The following is a 20,302-nucleotide window of genomic DNA, read 5'->3' on the forward strand; positions in this document are numbered from 1 at the left end:
AGAGTCACAATGCTGGCATAAGCTATACTCTTTGGCTGACCTCAGAAACAGACCTGTCAGCCAAGGAAGACTACTACATGAGCAACACAAAACTTGAAGATACTTTTAAAAGAAGGCTGTTAAGCGAATTGGCTCCTACCATGCAACCCAGCAAAGATTTAAAAATGTATATGTATTTTTAGAAACAAAACCCCAGTTAGAAGCTGGCACCATGGACCTCAGCTCTGTCACAGGATGGGAGAGAATAATTAGGAGTGGGAAACTCATTCCAATGTAATAGGAACTGACCTGAATCTTTGGCCTAAATTTGAACCAAACAGGGGTTGTTTTTTTTAGGTGTGAACAAATTAGTCTAATTTTAAAGATAGGTATATTCTATTTATTTTTATCCATGTTTGCACTTCCTGCTTCCGGTTAGAAAAGGGAACAGACATGCTGAAGTACTAATAGAAAGGCTGTTCTCACAAGATTTTCAGTGCAAAGTTTGCATGGTTCAGATAAGCAACTGGATGGAAATTTTTAAGGGCCACCCATGTTGGTTTGCCACAGCAAGCCAACCTTTCTGCTAAATATGTTGGCCACCCACAAAGCAAGGACCTATATCTCCAAGAGTTGTGACATTTCCAGGGAAATATTAAGTCAAGAACTGGGGTTTGCAATTCCATGAGGTGGGCAAGGAATTGATGCAGGCAGGACCAACTGCATTCCTGCATATCTCCTCCTAGTTTTGCAATACATGATGCTGTGTAAAGCACCCCTTTCTAGCAACAACTTTTACTCCACTCAGCCAAATCAAAGTGTCTGAAACATCCATAGTTCACACATTGGATCCTCTGTGGTTTCAGAGGGCAGGGATATAAAGACTATAGATTCTGTTTCCCATTTTTGTATGTTCACTTTGCTGTCTTGATCCCCTCCCCATGCCTAAACTCATAGGGGATGATTTAACAACCATTAAACTAATAAAACATGTTGTATTTCCAACAGATAGCTGATGAAACTAGCCTTTAAGAATGTGGTTAGATTTTCTGTGCTTCATACTGACTGCTGTAGGAAGTACAAAGCAAATGACATCCCATTTGTCTGAATAGAAGTTCTGCTTCTTTAACAAATCCAATTACTACAGTGATTGCAGAAAAAATCCTTTTGCCTGGACACAATATCGTCCCAGAGCTGAAAAGTATTCGCAAGAAGTTTACAAGCTAGTTCCCATCCATTTAAATGCACCAATAGATCAGCTAGGAATATACTTTTATGAGTAGCTCACATACAGATGAAAACACAGATGAAGGAGACATTTATTTTACATTTGAGGCAATTTTTTTGACATGTCTATAATTTTCCCCTATTTGTTGTCAGTCCGACAGAATTTAAAAAATGCTAATTGCAAACAATGCTAAAAAAAAGTCCAGATATTTTACTATTTGACCTTGGTTTGGTATCACATGGGTTTGGATAAGAATTTCCTAAGGAGCCCAGGCTGGGTGAATTTCTTTGTAAAGATTTATGCATTTCCACATACATTTTATTTTCTGAAGTCAGTGGCCATGAGCAACATAGGGTATGTCTACGAGCAAAGACAAACCCATGGCTGGCGCATGCTTGCTGATTCAGGCTCATGAGGCTCAGGCTCACAGGGCTGTTTCATTGCTGTGTAGACACCTGGCCTCAAGATGGAGCCTGAGCTCTGGGATATTCCCACCTCGCAGGGTCCTACAGCCTGGGCTCCCACCCAAGTCGGAAAGTCTACACAGAAATGAAGCAGCCCCACAACCCAAGCCCAGAGAGCCCGAGTGGGCAGGCATGGACCAGCTGCGGGTGTCTAGCTGCTGAGTAGACATACCCTTAGGGCTCCAACCTGCTAGGGAACCCATTTGGGTGCACCCCTATGCCTGATCAAGCTCCACTAACCTCACAGGTGCTCCATGCAAGTGCAGAAATCTTGGGACAAGGGTGTAGGGATTAAATTACAACATATTAAAGACAACCAGGTTGAAGACCACAGAGATTTTTAATGGGCGAGAAATTCTATCAAACTTCTAATAAATCTGAAAAATAAGACTCAGTACAAGTCAGGATTAAAATGCCAAGAACAACCTAATGTCTGTCACCCTCTGAGATATTCATTTTCTTTATGAAATATGCTCTTATATTTCACTACTTAAAGCTTAACTCCCTTAGGGTCAGGTCCAATCAGCATAGCTCCACTGACACCTACAGAAATCAATAGGACTATTCCAGGAGCAGGGTATGTCTCAGTGTAAGGTGGCACAATTTGGCCATCTCATGCTAAAAGCAACTGCCACAATGGAAGAGGAGGCATGGTTTGAGTATTCAGCTGAAGAGATTTAACCCTTATAGAAGTTCAAATAAGTCCCTTCAAACGTGCACCTTACAAACTGCAAAGGGGACATTTAAAAGTCTGAGTATTTTGAAATAGAAAGAAGGATGATTTTAATCAAACATGATGTAATTGTGTGCTGATGTCTGAACCAAGGAATGAGGTAATGTGGAGCATGCTAATGAAGGCTTAACATATGGGTATACAAAGTCCCTCAGAACTACTAAAGGAGAGACTCTCCAGTTGCACATGGAGAATTCCCAGGACAACCTACCTTGCTAAGCCCTGACACACTGACCCTGGAGGAAAGTTTCAGAGACAAGATGCAACTCAGTGAATGGTCACGTTGGGAGCTATGACACAGGACTTGCAAAAATACAGCATTTAAAAAAAAATCTTGTTTAACCATAATTTTAAAAATAAAAGCTGAGCGCTGCACTTTCTGCAGTGTTAAATTCAGATAGATGGTAGTCTGCTTCACTTTTTTGTAGTTTTCTCATGATTTTCTATTCAATGCCAAATAAACTTTACTTCTTTCTTAGTCACAGGAACCAATTGTACAGTCTGTTGGTGGGGACAACTGCTCCTGGACACCCAGTAGAGAAGGAATCTGTACTCTGACCTCCAGAGGGACTGAGCCAGGAAGAAGGTAACATTTTGAGCATCCAGCTACGGGTGAAGAGAGTTTCAATTTCCTCGCAAACAGTATCAAAAAGGGTTCTGCTACTGGGCTAGTGTGAGCAATGAGCAAGTTGCAAGGTTACATTGCCACATTCCCCTACTGGATAAAAAAAAATCTTGATCCTGAAATATCATCTAGAAGACAGGAAAAGTGGTGCAATGCAGTTTAAGTGACATCATGTTGAGTCATTCGCTATCCCAACGACTAAAAACAAGCATGAAATAACCAGACAGATACAATCAAGAATTCTTTAAGATTCACAAAGGAGGAAATTTTAACAGTTGGATGTTCATGATTTTCTTGAATGCTTCTTGAATATCCAAAGAGCATGTATTACAATGCAGGAAAGAACAAGCCATCAAGAAAAAGACCATCACAAGCTGATGTTTTTATGAGCAGACCTTTAACACACACACACACACACACACACACACACACACACACACACACACCCTTATAAATAGGACCCTAACAAATTCATAGCCATGAAAAACACGTCACAGACCATGAAATCTGGCCTCCCCCCATGAAATGTAGTCTTTTGTGTGCTTTTACCCTATACTACACAGATTTCATGGGGGAGACCAATGTTTCTCAAATTGAGGGTCCTGACCCAAAAGGTCACAAGGTTATTTTAGGGAGGTTGGGGTATTGCCACCCTTACTTCTGCACTGCCTTCAAAGCTGGGTGGCCGGAGAGCAGCAGCTGTTGGCTGGGCGCCCAGCTCTGAAAGCGGCTCCCCACCAGCAGCAGCGCAGAAGTAAGAGTATCAATACCATACCATGCCACCCTTCCTTCTGCGCTGCTGCCTTCAGAAGTGGGCGGCCAGAGAGTGGTGGTTGCTGACTGAGGACCCAGCTCTGTAGTCTGCAGTGCAGAAGTAAGGATGGCAATACCATATCATGCTGGCTCTTCCTTCAGAGCTGGGCTCCTGGCCAGCAGCCGCTACTCTCCAGCTGCCCAGCTCTGAAGGCAGCACTGCCGCCAGCAGCAGTTTGGAAGTAAGGGTAGCAGTACCACAACACCCGCCCTCCCGCCCCCCCCACACACAATAACATTGTGACACGCCTTCCCACCGCAACTCCTTTTAGGTCAGGACCCCTACAATGACAACACAGAGAAATGTCAGATTTAAATGGCTGAAATCATGACATTTCAGATTTTTAAAATCCTATGGCTGTGAAATTGACCAAAATGGACCTTGAATTTGGTAGGGCCCTAACTATAAAGCAATACAAACATTCATAGAAGTAAATGCAACACTTTAAATCTGCACACTATATTACAGGCTACTTTTTAAAATGGCTGCTCACTTATTTTCCCTCTTTTTATTTCCTTGTCTATCCAGTAAGGGAAAAATCCTAATTGAATAAATTTCCTAGAGAGATAATATTTATGTAGCCAAGATTCTGCAGCTGCAGCAGAAAAATGCACATGATTATCCATTGGTCTCTGGCGACTCACAGACAAAGGAACTACTCCATTGCTATCAGACATTGTGTATTTTAGTTATTATATGGCTTTCATAATTAGACATATAATTAGATTAAAAAAGCAGACTTCTCATTATTGTAGTAAAGCATATGATCAACGGTACAGCTCCAATCCCCTTTTCATATTTAGTCTGCAGTATTAGCTGAAAAACTCAAGTTAACAGTACAGCAGTGTTAGTATACGGTATAAGGATTACAGTTCTAAAACATTCCACATTGCACTGCTACTGCCGCAATTCATTTCCAGGTAAGAACACAGCATTGCTTTTATTTTATTCACTAACAAGGATAATTGGCAGGCAACACTGCTGCTGCAGTAGATTTACTGTTTATATGGATCTCTGAAGACCACATGTGCATGCAGTGTAACAGAAATATTTTCCATATGAGCCACCACACATTTCAAAGTCCCTACGCCTGGGTAAGGTGAGTCCATCTATCGTTTTCTTTACTCAGTAACAATCAACAGGAAAGTTAAAACCTCAGTGACAACTAGAGGGCAATGATTAGCTTCTAGTTGCTCTGAATGTCCACCCTTTTAAATTCCCTGAGCCTCTGATGAAAACTTTTCCCCACCTTTTTAATTAGATCAAAGACTGCATTTCCCAACACACTATTTCATTAAAATAGACCTTGTTTCTGGAATCACAAATATTACCATTCCTTTTTTAAACCACTCTGAAAGCAAAATGCACTCTCTGTTTAGAACTATGAGCTAATAACCCGTGCCAACCCAGCAGCTTTTGACTTAGATGTGTTTTCAGTTCACCTCCACTTTCTTTTACCAGGGAAGTAATTGGTCTGGGCTTTATAAGGCTATTAGAATCTTCTGACAAGAATAACAAAAGTCAGAGCTTTAAAGCAGAATCACCATCCTTCAGAAGATTTAGTTTTCACTTAGCTCTTATGCATACTGTTGACATACGTAAAGAAAAAAAGCTTATTAAAGAAGAGCATACCCATTTGTTCTTTTAAAATGTATAAATATGCATCACATTTTAGTTAGGGAGTGGGGAGAGAACAGTATCAAATGTATCAAGGAGTGGGTATGTTTTTGCCAGTGACTTCATTAATAAGGATATTTCATATCTACATAATTATGTTTGCTGAATTCTTTCCTAAATGGAAAATGACTATTTTAAATTTTCTGCTTCAATATGCAATAAGGGCTTGATGTAGAACTAGGCTGATCTGAGCAAAAACCTGAAAAAGTGCATTTAGCAAATGAAGCAGCAATTTCAAATGCGTAGGAATGACTGTTCCATTCCATCACTTACAATTCTCATATTAATAGGAATATTACAAAATCCCTCTTTAGGGATACCACATATATTCTAAAATAGGGATAGGTTTTCTATCTCTAATGTATTATTCTAATAATTCACACACACTGAATGCAGAAGCTAGTTATATATATACTCCATACAAGACTTGCAGTGTTTTACATAAGGAAACACCAAGTAAAAACTTTTTTCAATCATACATCTTTCCTGCAGAAAACTTGGACTTAACATTGTATATCATCAACACTACAGATTGTTGTAAACAGAATTATATTTTTCTACATATTAGCAGAGAAAAATCCACAAAACATGATGTGTCCTCTGTGCGACAACTAAAAACAAGCTGGTTTTCAATAGGTAGTTTCATTTTAGCAACTACAGAATTTTGCAAACAGCTATTTTCATACAGTAGCAGACAATGCAATTCTAAAATGTAACACGGCACATTAGTCTTACACAACATAAAATCATTCACGATCCCTGTTGATAGATAGAAGAGGAAATTAAATTCTGACAAGACGATAATTTTTGACAAGACTTTATATACTAGGCTTACCTCTCCCTCAGGTCTTGCTAACACTGCTGTTTGAAAGTAGAGCAATGTTAATATCAGGTAGCTGACAAACATTATTACCCAAAGTTAGAACTACCCTAAAGGAGAAATCCCTCTGCCAAGTACTAACAGCTAGCAGATGCACTTGTGTCTCAGTATCACAGCCCTGTAGTTCTGCTGGGCACCACTCTCTCCCCTTCTGACTCACTGTACTACCAGGAGCTTTGCTCTCAGCCACTGCACTGAAGACAACTGGTAAGCTGATCTCTTCATGTAATGACTTCTCCCTGCTGGGGGAGGGGGCTCGAGACAGCAATGAGCTGGGGGCTGCAGTTTGTATAAAGCAAAGAAGGGGAGGGACAGAAATGGTCAATGCCAAGTTATGCATCTGCTCTGATTCATAAAACAAGCTAAAAGGTAACCTTTAATACACAAGGAAGCATGTCAATGCCTTATTGACTTAGGTAGGCATGATTGGAGAACAGAGGCTAAAGCAGTGCAAAGATGCCTGTTGATGCTTAGACAGCAAGGGCTGCTTTAAAGCCGCAGCATGTCCCTTTATTAAAGAAGTTTCTAGCAAAAAATCAACTAAAACACTATTCAGAAAACTACATATAACCTCTCAGTTTACAAGGAGCCTTACATCAGCACAGCATTAGAGCACAAATGGTCCAATCCTGCAGGGGGATGCAGTCAGCACCCTCAACTCTCATGCCTAGTTTCTAGAAGTTGAGGGTGCTCATTACCTCTCAGAAGGTGCTTCCTTGCTTGCAGGAATGGACTCTATAGAAAGATTAACTGGGATCCTTTATGGTAAATCTTGAGCACCACCACCAATATGCAATCTCTATCTCGTTTTCATGTAGAGCAGAAGAACCAAATTTTGAATTTGATACAAACCCCAAACAACAACAATGAACTGCTGCTTGAATTTAAAAAAAGTAAAAAAAAAGGAGACATTTTTTTTTTTTTTTTTTTTTTTTTTTGATGATGACATATTTTTTTTCAAAAAAAAAAATACACAATACATATGGGAATAGCTTTAGTACTCAATCTGCCAAATAGACTGCTATATGTCTCAGAAACTAGCAAAGATGCACAATACGAGCCATAAAGGATGAAGTGGTTCCTTTTGTTTAACATTCCTGCAGTTCTCTGTAGGATGATCTTTTCTGCTGTCGTCAAGAAACTAATACAAAATATTTATTAAACATGAAAATAGTGTTCTGAAGTCATATTAACTAAATGCATCACACTTAACAGAACAGAACAATTTTGTAACATTTAAGACTTTATGGGACCTCTACATCAGCCCCAAAATAATTCTTCTTCCCTTTCTCATTTTATTTTCTTCTAATTAGTGATAGAATCTTGAGAGCTGGCAACACAAGTCATGTCAGATTTGGTGTTTTCCTTAAAGCCCCAACTCCTGAACTCAAGTTTTTACATGAGAATTTGAGCTTTAATTTCAAAATGTGTTTCTACCCCTCATGGTAGCAGATAAAAGTTCAAAAACATGTCCTGAGTGTAACCTAAGGTATCAAAATCCAGAAGGCAAAGAAAAACAACCCCAAATTTACTCTTTTTAAAAATCTCATGATTTTTATGCGGATTTTATGATTTATGGGGGCTTGACTCATGATTTTTGAATTCTTGGGGTTTAAATACTGTAACTTTGCATTTGATCCTGTATCTATTATGTACATTGGTTTGCTTCATCCAGTCTCTCAGTCTCTTTTTTTAATTAATATATTTACAATATTTTACTTGACATTTAACTCCACAACAATCCTTTCCTCTCTCTACCCTAAAAAGGAAAGGTCTGCATATCTGGCTTCCTTGCTTTAGTTTTCAGACTGGTGCCCAAGTAACAGCCAAGTATATTTATGAAAAATGAAGCTTGAAGAATTGTAAATAAATAAATACAGTCAGACTGCTAAAAGATAACAGAATACTGGTATTCTTCTTACTGGTAAAGGGCCAGATTGTGCTTAACTCTACTGAGCAAAACTGCCACTGAACTCAATGGGAATTTTTATCAAATAAAGGCAGCAGAATTTTCGTAAGAACCTAACAGCCATACTGCGTCATATCAATGGTCCATCTACCCCACTATCCAGTCTTCTGACAGTGGCCAATGCCAGGTGCTTCAGAGGGAATGAATAGAACAGGCAATCATCTAGTGATCCATCACCTGTCATCCACTCCCAGCTTCTGGCAATCAGAGGCTAAGGACACTCAGAGCATGGGGTTGCATCCCCGATCATCCTGGCTAATAGCCATGGATGGACCTATCCTCTGTGAGCTTATCTAGTTCTTTTTTGGACCCAGTTATAGTTTTGGCCTTCACAACTTCCCCTAGCAAAGTGTTCCACAGGTTCACTGTGTGTTCTTTGAAAAAGTACTTCCTTTGGTTTGTTTCAAACCTGCTGCCTATTTATTTCATTGAGTGACCTCTAGTTATTATGCTATGTGAAGGAGTAAATAACATTTCCATATTCACTTTCTCCAAACCAGTCAAGATTTTATAGACCTCTACCATGTCCCCTCTTAGGCAACATTTTTCCAAGCTGAAAAGTCTCAGTCTATTTAATCTCTCCTCATATGGAAGCTGTTCCATACCCCTCAGTCATTTGTTGTTGCCCTTCTCTGTAACTTTTCCAAATCTAATATATCTTTTTTGAGATGGGGTGACCAGATCTGCACACAATATTTAAGATGCAGGCATACCAAGGATTTGTATAGAGGCATTATGATATTTTCTGTCTTATTATCTATCCCTTTCCTAATGGTTCCGAACATTCTGATGGGCTTTTTGATGGCCTTTGCACATTGAGCAGATGTTTTCAGAGAACTATCCACAGTGACTCCAAGATCTCTTTCTTGAGTGATAACAGCTAATTTAGACCCCATCATTTTGTATGTATAGTTGTGATTATGTTTTCTCATGTGCATTATTTTGCTTTCATCAACATTGAATTTAATCTGCCATTTTGTTGTCCCATCACCCAGTTTTGTTAGATCCCTTTGTAACTCCGTGCAGTCTGCTTTGAACTTAACTATCTTTAGTAATTCTGCAAATTTTGCCACCTCACTGTTTACCCCCTTTCAGGGGCGGCTCCAGGCCCCAGCATGCCAAGCTTGGGGCATGCCATGGGGGGCGCTCTGCCGGTCGCCGGTCCTGCGGCTCTGGTGGATCTCCCGCAGGCATGCCTGCGGAGGGTCCGCTGGTCCCACGGCCTCGGTGGAGCTGCGGCAAGATGTCTAGAGCCGCCCCTGCCCCCTTTTTACCAGATCATTTATGAATATGTTGAATAGCACTGGTCCTAATACAGATCCCTGGGGGGACACCTCTATTTACCTTGCTCCATTCTGAAAACTGACCATTTGTTCCTATCCTTTGTTTCCTATCGTTTAACCAGTTATTTATCCATGAAAGGACCTTCCCCTCTTATCCCATGACTCATACTTTCCTTAACAGCCTTTGGTGTCAAAGGCTTTCTGAAAATCTAAGTACACTATATCCACTGGATCACCCTTGTCCACATTTGTGGACCCACTCAAAGAAATCTAATAGATTGGTGAGGCATGATTTCCCTTTACAAAAGCTATGTTGACTCTGCCACAACAAATCACATGCATCTATGTGTCTGATAATTCTGTTCTTTTCTATAGTTTCAACCAATTTGCCTGGTACTGAAGTTAGACTTACCGGTCTTTAATTGCCGGGATCTCTTCTGGAGCCTTTTTTAAAAATTGGCATCACATTAGCTATCCTCCAGTCATCTGGTACAGAAAGTGATTTAAATGATAGGTTACATACCACAGTTAGTAGTTGTGTAATTTCATACTTGGCCAAAAGTTATTTACATATAGTCAGTTCACTGACCTAGTTCCCAAACCATTATTAACAACAGGGAATTAATTGGCTAATTTCTAATGGTCAGTTCAGCTCTCACATGAACAACTGATGACAGAATCTGAATCTAAGGCCTTGAGGGGATGCCATGTTCTGGGAGTAGAAGGGTTTCTGTGCAGTGTAAGGCAAGTACTATGAGTAGAACTAGCCAGAGAATGACAATTCTGTTTTGGGACAACTTTTGAGGTTTTGACTTTTTTTTTCATTCCAATATAGAATGGATATAAAACTTTTCAAATGATCTTGAGAAATGTGTTGAAATTTCAGATCTAAAAGGTCAGTTTTTCAATTTGGGATTCTCTTGGACCTCAGAAATCTTCCCAGCTGTAAAACATTTCAGCTTTGATGAAGCAGCATATCTCAACAAAAATATATTTGATCAAAAATGCTACAACCAGTTCTAAAACCCAAAGTTCTTGCGTGGAACAACTCCCAGCATATCCTGTCTTCCTATTAATAGAACTTTCATTTCCTCTGTTGCAGAGAATGTAGCCCAGCAGATGATTTTAACAGCTGTAACAAAATTTTAAGGATGAAATTGAAAATACTCAAAGTGTAAGTTCTCATTTTGGTAAGAAAAATCTAAAATTGCCTAATTTTTGTGAAAAATTTGCTAATTATCCACTCAACAGTGGTGGAAGTTCACTTGAAAATGAGCAAATTTTCAAGCTTAAGTGATTTTGCAGTAAAAAATGTTACAAATTATCATTTTCACGCATCTTTTACAAATATCCCATGTAAAGAAATACAAAGGAAACAGTGAAAATGTCCACAATTTCACACAGCCCTATCTGTGGGTAAATCAGGTATTTGGGCAGCATCTGTAGGCAGCCTGGAGTACTAGGTAATTCTATCCTAACCCACAGATAAATGCAAAAATATTTTTTTAAAACCCTGTATTTAAAAACACATTTGTTATTTTATTTAATAGTATTTGTAGGGTTTAAAAAAATACTTAGCCCCTTACAGTCAACAGGAGAGTCTACTGATTTTTGTGGGGCTTGGATAAGTTGCAAATGCTTTTCTCAAATAAATCAGGGTCAGATTATTAAACATTGTTCATCCACAAACCAACTAGTAGTGTAAATGGTATCCAAATGGACTGCCAAACAGGGGATCTGGGTTTGGGTACCTAATCATCTAGGCCAAGCATAGCTGGGAATAACAGGGAAGCAACATACTCAGCTCCAGCGGATGAAGGATTTACTTGAGTCTCTCATATGATTCCCTTCCAGAAAGTAGCATTAACCAATTTCAGAGATATCTGCATCCAACCTCTTCAGCTGGAAGCAGACCTGTTAGAGTCTCAGAGAACATCTAGGGAGCCTTGAGGATTCCTATAATAAAGAACATTAATCCTCAGTTAAAAGCCTCTACTGTAGAGTATAGGAGAAAAAAAATCTGTCTACTCACATCAAGTGGAAATGAAATTCTTCAGCAGTTCAAATATGTTGGTCCAGATCATCCCCTGGAAATTCATGCACAGAGTTACCTCTCTAGCAATTGAGGAGAGGAGAAGATGATGACCCTGCAGAAATGCCCCTCCATGAGTATTCTGGGCACAAGTCTCTGCAAATTCTGGATGCGAGGTCAGAGGTGGGTGCTGCTCTCTGCAGAACTATAATTTACAAGTCCCTGGAAATATAGGTTGGAGGTAATACAGTTTGGCCTTCTATTACCTCCCTCTGGGTCCTCTCCATAGCTGGAAGTGAGCTGAAAAAGGGGTACCAGACAATAGCAGAGTTGCTGCAGCAAGAGGTAGCAGCCTAGCCCATCACTTCTGAAAACTGGACCATGTAATTCTTTGGGAGGAATAATGATGCTTATGGTAAAAATCATTTCAGCACTGTCTAAATCTCTTAATCTCATAAACACAGAACATTTAATCAGAACCTACATGGGGGAAGGGATGGTTTAAGTCACCATTTTATGGTCTCTAAGCTAAATAATCACAGGCTTACAAAATACACCACCAAACTGACATCTCAGTAAAGATCTGTCCTCACAAGTACTTGTGCGTGTGTTAATTGCCCATTGCAATGTGTCTGAACTACAAATGTCATGTCAAATGAGACACAGAATACGTTTCCACCAAAATGCTGTCAGAGAGCCAACTTGTCCTTCACTGTTTTCATAAAGACCTAAACATACCACAGGAGGAAATGCTACTGAGCAAATGTTCACACAATTATTTCTAATATAATTTTTACACAAGAGAGCTCTTCTTCTGAGCCTTACAAATGCAGGGGACTGGTTACTCAAAATAAAAACTTCATATGGAACAAATATTGGTGTTTAAATGTTATAATGTGCCATTTGGTCCATCGGTTACAAACTGAGGCCTCAATTCTGCAAGCTGTTGTATGCAGATTTACCTTTGTTCCTGCATGGATCCCACTGAAGTTAACAGGGTTCTGGGTGGTCAGAGAGTGTCTGCACAGAACAACTTTCATTATTATGGTAAATTAATACTGTCTGCACAGAAGCATATTTCCTTTTCTAGATGTGCGGTGAGTAAAATGGTGATGACCACAAAAATTAATAACAGGTTTTTGCTGTTGTCACCACAAAGTGATACAGCCACTTAACCCAGTCACTTTTTATTTTTCAGTGTCTAACAATATACTTATCAGTTTTTTATGAATGGGCAGAGTGAATTGTATTCCATATCCATCTAATTACATTTTTAGTAAAGCCATCTTATCTAAACTGAAGTTGGTAGGCAGAATTTCTTCCAATCCAGATGCTGACATTTTGTGCATAATTTTAGTATCCATTTAAGCAAGGATATTCACCTAAAGAAACTCCTGTACATTTCTCTCCTCCCACCCCACTTTTTTTTTTTTTAATGATTGAGATAGACACAGATAACATCCGAAGAAGTGGGTATTCACCCACGAAAGCTCATGCTGCAAAACGTCTGTTAGTCTATAAGGTGCCACAGGATTCTTTGCTGCTTCTACAGAACCAGACTAACACGGCTACCTCTCTGATACTTGACAGATAACATGGTGACTGGGAGAAAACTCAAGAAACAGACTTCATTAAGAGTGTCTGCTAAAGAAGAGGAAGACAAGTCCTTAAATTCTTGATAAAAATCAGTAGAGATGCCATTATGCTAGGGCATCCTCTTTGCTTTGTGGCCCTGAGTATTCACTACTTTTTCAAGGTTAGTTTTGCTTTTACATTCCATTTTAGGAAGCTCAATCTTATTAGTAAAATACTTTTTAAAAATCAGTAATTTTGAAATGGAGTGTAAAGACTGTTGTAGAAAAGATCAAATTCTGCAGCGCCAGGCTTTGTAGAGCCCTTTCACTTACCTCCATTACCTTTTTTTAAGGGCATTCCTAACAACATATTACTTCATCATATTTTTTGTATTTTATCCACCTCAGCTGACTATGCTGCTATGCATTTTAGAGTCTCACCCTCTGAGAACTAGACAGGATCACTGAAAACTTTCCTTAAGTTTCTGACCTTACCAAAAAGAATCCTGTGGTATAATGATCCCACACACATGCACTGAACTACACTAATGATACTGAAAGTTGAAACATTTCAAACAGTTGTTCTAGAAAATTGTGGCTTATTTTAACACTGTTAATATATTAAAGGTGTTATCATTTGACCAAACCCTCTACTGTTAGATGGCATCACTGTACTTTATTAGTGCACAGTACTAAGATAATGAGAAAACTATAAAAAAAACAAAAACTAAAGGTCAAATTAATGTTGAAGGCCACCATCTTGCAAAGATGTATGTACATACTTGACTTTACATACGTGACTAGTTCTACTGATTTAACTAGGAGAACTCACATGCATAAAGTGTTTGTGGGATATGGGCCTTAGTTACTCCAGTGTAAATCCAAAGTAACCCCAAATCTATGCTTCTGTAGCTGAGGTCAGAATTTGTCCACAAAACTCAGTAACCACTGGATCAGAAACTACATAAAATAATCTGGTCTAGTAGAGAAAGATATACCAGGAGTTTAGAACTACTAAGCCACTACTAACCATCTTGCAAATGAAAACCAAGGTAGAGATCTACAGGTCGAACGTCCGCTCTGTGTTGCTCTATGCAGCGGAAACATGGAGGACCAACAAGAAGATAGAAAGTCGGCTTCGGGGCTTTGAAGGAAGGTGTCTTAGGCGAATTCTTAACATACATTGGCCGCAGCGTATCACCAATGTTGAAGTGAGCCGATTAACGGGCATCAACAATATAGTGGATGAAGCCAAACAACGAAGATGGAGGTGGCTGGGGCATGTGTTGAGAATGGATGCTGACAGACACCCTTGTATTGCCCTACGATGGGACACCACAAGGAAGGAGGAGGAGAGGTAGACCATTGGGGACGTGGCGAAGGACCATTGAAGAGGAAATGAAAGGTATGGGAATGAAGTGGGATGAAATCTGCTGTCTCGCTCAAGAACAAAATGGAGGAGAGTGGTTGGCGCCTTATGCTCCACAGGGAGTGAATAAGAAGAAGAAGAAGAAGAAGAAGCCACCTCACATTTCAAGGTTTGCAGCAGTCGATGGAGAATCCAAAGTACTTTGCTGTGGGAGGTAAATAAAAAATGTCTAGTTCATTCCCAGAGTTCCTCCAGACCAGTACAAACTCCTCTTCTTATTTGCTTAGAGCCACAGAAATTTAGCACCACAATTATGATAATTATTTTTTCAGAGATATTATCTAGAGTAAGATTCTCACACCTTCTTCCCACTTTAATGAGAAAGGCATCAGATTACATTTCCTTTCAATGTAATTTCTAACTTTTGCTCTCTGAAATTAACAAACAACAAAGCAAATCACACAGGATCCATCTGCATAATTACTTTCCCTTTAAAAATAGTAAGCTTCATCTTTGAACAAATTGACTGCCAGCCCCAGGGAATTTCTAAATCTCAATTAGTTTATGGAGTACACTTCCTGGCTGCCCCCTGGGAGAAATAAACCACAGGGCCAAGTTCTCCAAACTTATTACAGGCTCACAGTTTCCCTCCAGATCTCTAAGCATTTCCATAATATAAACTGAAATCATAAACAATATGCTCAGGTGAAATCATACTTCATTGCTTCTTTCTATTAGGGGCATATTTGCTTAGAATGAAGACCACCTTTCTAACATGAAAGTAGCAGTAAACCCCAGAAGCTTAATTAATCCCATCCATGACAGTCTAGCATTAAAAAACCCTAACAAGCTTTTCTGCTTCTGAAAGATATTTTATTGGTGTTGACATATTTTAAGTATATATTTGTACTTCCCACCCTCTCCTATAGCTTAAATTTATTATCTTAATTTTTCAGTATCAAATAAATTGACTCTTGTGTTGAGAAGAAACCAAGACAACCAAATAATAGTTTCTGTTTTTAAAGGAATGACTGATAAGTGGACAATGAATATCCCTGTAATGTTTCAGTGTATTCAAAAAACGTACAACAAGAGTGGAAAAAGAATTACTCTTATTAACATATTACCATGAACGGATTCATTGACCATTTGAAGTCTAGTCTATTTGGGATGGGGGCCCACAAAAACTGAGTTCAAAGTATTTTCAGACAGTACACCCACTCCGGAACCTCCACCCCCGCTCCGCCCTCAATTTTTTTCCGGGTATTACAATCATATTTTCCTACCACGTAAATTAAAAAATAAGGTTCTCTCCCTTGTTGCTATGTAAAACAAACAAAAAAAGGGGGAACTTACAGACTTACTAGAGAAGCAGTGAAAATGACAAGATGCTGTTGAATGTACAAAGTAAACAAATGGAAAACATTACGAAAGATTTTCAATTGCTAATAGATCTCTCTTACAAGGCTCTCTGCGATACTTGTAACAACAATAGGTACAAAAGTTTCAGAGAATGAAGATTCTCTTGTTTCATTGTTAGTTTTTTGTAGCTAGATGACAGCTGTGTTCAGTCACTTGTTGGGAGGTGAATTTTTGAGAATTCTGATTTCACTTGTTCTGGAAATGATTAGATTGTGGGTTTTATTATTCATAAATTTTAAGCTTAGGCGTAGTTTGACTTCTATATGGAGGGGAAGGGAGGGGCTCCAGTCAGGCCAATGGGGCAATGCATGGGGAGGAGGCAAATTCTGTGCCTGCTCACAGTGGTGCCATTTCAGACTTTTCACGGGGGGAAGGGAGAGGAGGGGCAACTTTAACCGTGATTCCAGGGACTACATAGGCAACTGAAAACTCTAGTTTTTTTGCAGATAATAACTTAGAAATTATCTGACAGGAGCACTGTATCTAATTCCTATATCAAGAAAGAAAATTAAATAAATATTAGACCCAATCAGCTCTAGTACTAACATGTTCTGATCTTGTGGCAAGTCACTTAAGGGACACTGGTTAGGTTTAAAATTGTAATGTACAGTAGCTCCTCACTTCACATTGTCCAGGTTAAGGTTGTTCAGTTTCTGATCCATTAGAGAACATGCTCATTTAAAGTTGCACAATGCTCCCTGTAGCGGGGTAGTTACCCCGCTCCTGCTCTGAAGGGCTTAAAACAGCCCTGGAAGAGGGCTGTGGCAGGGGAAAAGCTGGGCTGATTGGGGAAGTGGCCACAGCTGGGCAACGCCCCAATCAGGCCACAGCTGGCCTGTATAAAAAGGCTGTGAGCCAGAGACCCAAGAGGCTCTCTCTAGCTGTAGAGAGGGACAAGGGCCTGGCTGCAGGGACCCGAACAGAATACCTGAGTGGAGCAGGGTTGGGGAAAGGCAGAGGAGCTGGGGAGGCTCCAGCCTGGGAAGCCCCAGGCTGTGGCCCAGCATAAAGCCAACAGGTACTGGGGGTTGCGGAGGGCAGCCCCGGGGTAGGCAAAGGCAGCAGGTTCAAACCCAACTTTGCCTATGATGAGTGGCTTTTACACTGCAGTCTGCCCCTGGAAGAGGGGGCTAGATGAGGACTGGCAGTAGACCAGACTGAGGCAAGGTGGGGCTAGTGGGTGGGGGTTCCCTGGAGATGGGACACCCTGAGACTGAGGGGTGTACAGCCAGGAGGATGCACCCCAGATAACAGGGCACCAGGTCTGGGAGGGACACGGGGGCCAAGCGGCAGTGGGACACGGAGGCCCTGCAGAGGGCGCTTCAATGCTGTTCCTGCTAATTCCTGGAGACGACCAGCAGGAGGTGCTGCTGGGTGAGCCTGCACTCACTACACTCCCTTATAAGTTGTTTGGCCGCCTGCTTTGTCCACTGCTTGCAGGATTCTCTGGAAAAGCAGCCCATCCTCATGGGGGCTTGGAACCAGGGTGGGCTGGCAGGCCCTCTATCAGCTCCCCTAAGTTCACTGTAAGTAGACGTGTGACTGGGCAGGCACCCAGCAGGCTATCAATTGCTGTGCTGCTCCTGCCCTCTACCACAAACCCCATTGCCCACTCTGTCCCCATATCTATTCTAGCGATACCATTAGAGGACCCAAACACATGAGCCACACCATCAGGGGCTCATTCACCTGCCTGCATCTGTAATTTTCACTCCATGTATCTGAAGAAGTGGGGTTTTTACCCATGAAAGCTTATGCCCAAATAAATCTTAGTCTTTAAGGTGCCACCGGACTCCTCATTATTCCCTGGGAAATATCCCACCCTCTTTCACCCTCTGACTCCACCACCTCAACCAAGCTTCACAGTCATCACTGCTGTGTACATTATTAAATTGTTTGCTTAAAATTGTTTAATACTTATACTGTATAATGTCTTTTGACTTGTGAAAAAATTTTTCCCTGGAACCTAACCCCCCGATTTACATTAATTCTTATGGGGAAATTGGATTCACTTAAAATTGTTTCGCTTAAAGTAGCATTTTTTCAGGAACATAACTGCACCATTAAGTGAGGAGTTACTGTATATTTTTACTCCGATACTCTTACTAAAGTCAGAAGGGACCATCTAGTCTGACCTGCTCTACATTGCAGGCTACAAAATCTTACCCTTTCACTCCTGTAATAGATCTCTAATCTCTGGCTGAGTTATTGAAGTCCTCAAATCATGGTTTAAAGACTTCAAGTTACAGAGAATTCACCATTTACACTAGTATAAACTTTCAAGTGACCTGTGCCCCATGCTGCAGAGGAAGGTTTAAAAACAAAACAAAAAAAAACCCAGGGTCTCAGCCAATCTGACCTGAGAGAAAATTCCTTCCTAATGCCAAATATGGTGACCAGTGAGACCCTGAGCATGTGGGCAAGGCCCACCAGGCAAATACCTGGGACAGAATTCTCTGTAGTAAATCAGAGCTCTCCCCATCTAGTGTCCTGGGTCCAGCCATTGGGGATTTTTGCTACAGGCAGTTGCTGATAGGCCACACACCATTTTAGGCAGTCCTGTCATACCATCCCCTCCATAAATTTACCAAGCTCAGTCTTGAAGCAAGGTTTTTGGGGTTTTTTTGCCCTGACTGTTCCCCTTGGGAGGATGCTCCAGAACTTTGCTCCTCTGATGGTTAGAAACCTTCACCTAATTTCAAGCCTAAACTTGTTGATGGCCAGTTTACATCCATTTGTACATCTTGTGTCCACACTGGCGCTTAACTTAAATAACTCCTCTCCCTCCCTGGTATTTATCGCTCTGGGTTATTTATAGAGAGCAATCATACTTCCCCTCAGCCTTCTTTTGGTTAGGTTAAACAAGCCAGTCTTTGAGTCTCCTTTAATAAGGTAGGTTTTCCATTCCTCAAACCATCCTAGTAACCCTTCTCTGCACCTGTTCCAGTTTGAATTCATCTTTCTTAAACATGGGAGACCAGAATTGCACACAGTACTCCAGATGAGGTCACACCAGTGCCTTCTGTAATGGTACAAACACTTCCCTGTATCTACTGGAAATACCTTGCCTGATGCACCTCAGGATAGCATTAGACTTTTTCATGGCCGCATCACACTGATGGCTCATAGTCATCCTGTGATCAACCAATATTCGCAGGTCTTTTCCCTCCCCTGTCACGTCCAACTGATAAGTCCCCAGTTTATAGCATAAATTCTTATTGTTCATCCTTAAATGCATGAACTTGCACCTTGCAATATTAAATATCATCCCATTTCTATTACCTCAGTTTACTAAATCATCCAGATCTTCTTGTATAATCTGTATTGGCAATACCTTACAACTTTGTGTCATCTGCAAATTTTATTAGCACACACCACTTTTTGTGCCAAAGTCAGTAACAAAAATGTTAAAGAAGATTGGTCCCAAGACTGATCCCTGAGGAACTCCACTAGTAACCTCCCTCTAGCCTGATACTTCACCTTTCATCATCACCTGTTGTCGTCTCCCATTTAATAAGTTCTTTATCCACCTTTCAGTTCTCATATTAATCCCCAGTTTCTCCAATTTAACTAATAATTTCTCATGTGGAACTGTATCAAATGTCTTACTGATATCCAGGTAGATTAGATCTACTGCATTTCTTTTGTCTAAAAACTCAATTATCTTCTCAAAGAAAGATATTAGTAACTTTGTTATCACCTCTTGAATACAACAATCAAAACAACTGTAGAAAAATCTACAATTACTTTTTATCATTTAGGTTACTTACATGTGGCTCTGTACCCCCTCCCCCTGTCCCCACATGTCTCTCTACCCTCACTCAGCCACTTCCCTACCCCTAGCTAGCTCTGCACCTCCTCCTCCATCACCATGTGGCTCTGCACCTCCCTCCCTCTTGTGCATGTCTTATCACAGGCCAGCATGCACAAGACCTGCAACCTGCCAAAAAGGAACATGAGAACCACTGAAAACTGTACATGCATCCTCACAATAGAACTTAAAAATATTATTGATCTCAAATGGCCCTGTGCCTCCACTCCCATTCAGCCCCTGCTCCAGTGTGTCCTCCACCACTAGCCCTTATAAGCCCCTGTCTGACCCCTCAGCACCACACACTGTTGGTTTTCCCCATAGCCTGTCTCCTGACCTGGCCTGACAGGCGCTGTGAAGAAGGCAGGCTTTTTCTTTTCCCTGCTGGCTGAGAGCTGCTGCTCTGTTCTGTCAACACAGTGCGCTCTGGTGGGCAGAAGGT

The 20,302-nt window shown here is 40.6% G+C and overlaps 1 protein-coding gene across 8 annotated transcripts in view; it reads right to left on the minus strand.

Annotated features, from left to right (window-relative positions):
- The window catches only part of THSD4 (thrombospondin type 1 domain containing 4), a 606,703-nt gene that overhangs the window by 238,808 nt on the left and 347,593 nt on the right, over positions 1 to 20,302 (minus strand). Inside the window, exon 1 of one of the 8 annotated variants that reach the window (XM_039492162.1) lies at positions 6,356 to 6,645. The exons of the other annotated variants lie outside the window; for them this stretch is intronic. Coding sequence (XP_039348096.1) covers positions 6,356 to 6,427 — 72 coding nt within the window. The 5' untranslated portion in view covers positions 6,428 to 6,645. Of the gene's footprint in view, positions 1 to 6,355; positions 6,646 to 20,302 lie in introns of those variants that run through there. 8 annotated transcript variants of the gene reach the window in all.

Source organism: Mauremys reevesii, linkage group 10 (genome assembly GCF_016161935.1).
Source record: "Mauremys reevesii isolate NIE-2019 linkage group 10, ASM1616193v1, whole genome shotgun sequence".
NCBI classification, from domain to species: Eukaryota; Metazoa; Chordata; order Testudines; family Geoemydidae; genus Mauremys; species Mauremys reevesii.